This window comes from Capsicum annuum, unplaced genomic scaffold (assembly GCF_002878395.1).
Source record: "Capsicum annuum cultivar UCD-10X-F1 unplaced genomic scaffold, UCD10Xv1.1 ctg2635, whole genome shotgun sequence".
Lineage (NCBI taxonomy): Eukaryota > Viridiplantae > Streptophyta > Magnoliopsida > Solanales > Solanaceae > Capsicum > Capsicum annuum.
In genome coordinates this window covers 1-1,726 of record NW_025832619.1, presented here as the reverse complement: position 1 = coordinate 1,726, position 1,726 = coordinate 1, and the positions used below count along the sequence as shown (strand labels likewise).

The window sequence follows — 1,726 nt, the reverse complement described above, 5'->3', positions numbered from 1 at the left end:
AGCTGGTAAGATATTTAATTATAAATGTATTTGACTTTAAATATGTTCCCAGATATATGTTTTTATAAAATACTCATATATATTATTTATGTAATGAGATGCATTTATTAGTATTGTCAGAAAAATTTATTTAAAATATACATATGAATTAGTTTTAGTTGTTATTTGAAAGTTTAGTAGCTTTCCAGATGTATTTAGAAATAATATTATCAATATGCATTATTTGATGTGTAAAAAATCATGTATGCGTATATGTATTTTTTGAACCCGCAGGGTATATATTTCCTTTGGCCTATGGTGTTCTTGATTCCGAAAATGATGCTTCTTAGACTTGGTTCTTTAAAAATCTGAAGGAAGCATATGGCGAAAGAAGAAATATGTGTGTAGTTTCTGATCGTAATGCAAGCATCATAAAAGCTGTAGGTGAGGTGTATAATGACATACCACATTATGCATGTATGTGGCATTTATGGAGAAATGTGAAAAAAAACTTTAGAAAATCACATGATTCATTATCCGATGTATTCTATACAATGGCAAAATCATATTCAAAGACTGAATTTCACAATTTAATGAAGAAGGTGGATGCAGTTGATGTTAGAGTGAAGAATTACTTGGAATTAGCGGGATATGATAACTGGGCTATGTCATATGCATAAGTTCATAGGGGATGGACTTTGACATCAAACATTGCCGAGTCAATTAATGTTACACTGTTATCGGCTAGAGAACTATCAATATATGATTTTCTAGAGGAAGTTAGATTGATGTTTGGTAGATGGAACTGTGAAAACAGACAACAGGCACTGTATACTTTTACGGATCTTATTGGTAAATTTCAACAAATTCTTCAACAAAATAAAGCGGAGTGTACGCGTATAAAGGTATGATGAAATTTATTTATTTATGCTTTATATATATGATTATATACACATTAGAAATTATTTTCTGTAATAAAAATATATATACATGGCAGGAAAATACATATGCTGAGATGGTTAAATACATTTGCAAAACTGTTTCTGACATAACCTTGCAGAAAAATACATATGCTGAGATGGTTAAATACATTTGCAAAACTATTTTTGACATAACCTTGCAAATGTTATTTATTTTAGTAATTAATTTTTTTTATTAATTTTAGGTAATACCTTCATCAGAGTATATTTATACAGTCCATGACAAGGAGAAACATTTTATTGTTTGTCTTAAGGAAAAAAAATGTTCTTGCAATGCATTTCAGTTGGATGAGATAACGTGTGTTCATGCTTGTGCAGTTCTTAATAGCAAGAATTTTAAGAAGGGACCATATTGCTCTGATCTTTACAAGCCAAAAACAGTCTTGCGAACATATGATCTTCCAGTTTATTCTTTACCACACAAAGATGACTGGATAATTCCTAAGAAAATTTTGAATGAGGTAGTTCTGCCACAAAAATACAGCGACCCACTGGAAGACCTCCAAAGAAGGATCGTGGAAAGTCCGGAAGAGATATGTTTGAAAAAAAAAAAATTATTGTGGTTCTTGTGGATGTAAAGGGCATAATAGGCGTTCATGTAGGAAATACAACAAATGATAAGTTGGTTGATGTATTTAGATAATAAACACTTGCAGAACTTTTTTCTTTGATGAAAATATATAAGAATTTTTATTTGAAAAAAAATGTTTGATGTTATTGAAGTTGTTGTTATTAATATGTTGAAATTTTTTTATTTTTTTAAGCTG

At 29.5% G+C, this 1,726-nt stretch overlaps 1 protein-coding gene across 1 annotated transcript; it reads left to right on the top strand.

Moving 5' to 3' along the window:
- Positions 1-533: 533 nt before the first annotated feature.
- LOC124890882 lies at positions 534-1,420 on the top strand (the record flags this gene model as incomplete). Its single annotated transcript, XM_047402742.1, has 4 exons — positions 534-646; positions 797-884; positions 977-1,060; positions 1,145-1,420. Coding segments are annotated over exons 1-4 (561 nt in total), but the record flags the coding sequence as incomplete, so codon positions are not given.
- Positions 1,421-1,726: the final 306 nt, after the last annotated feature.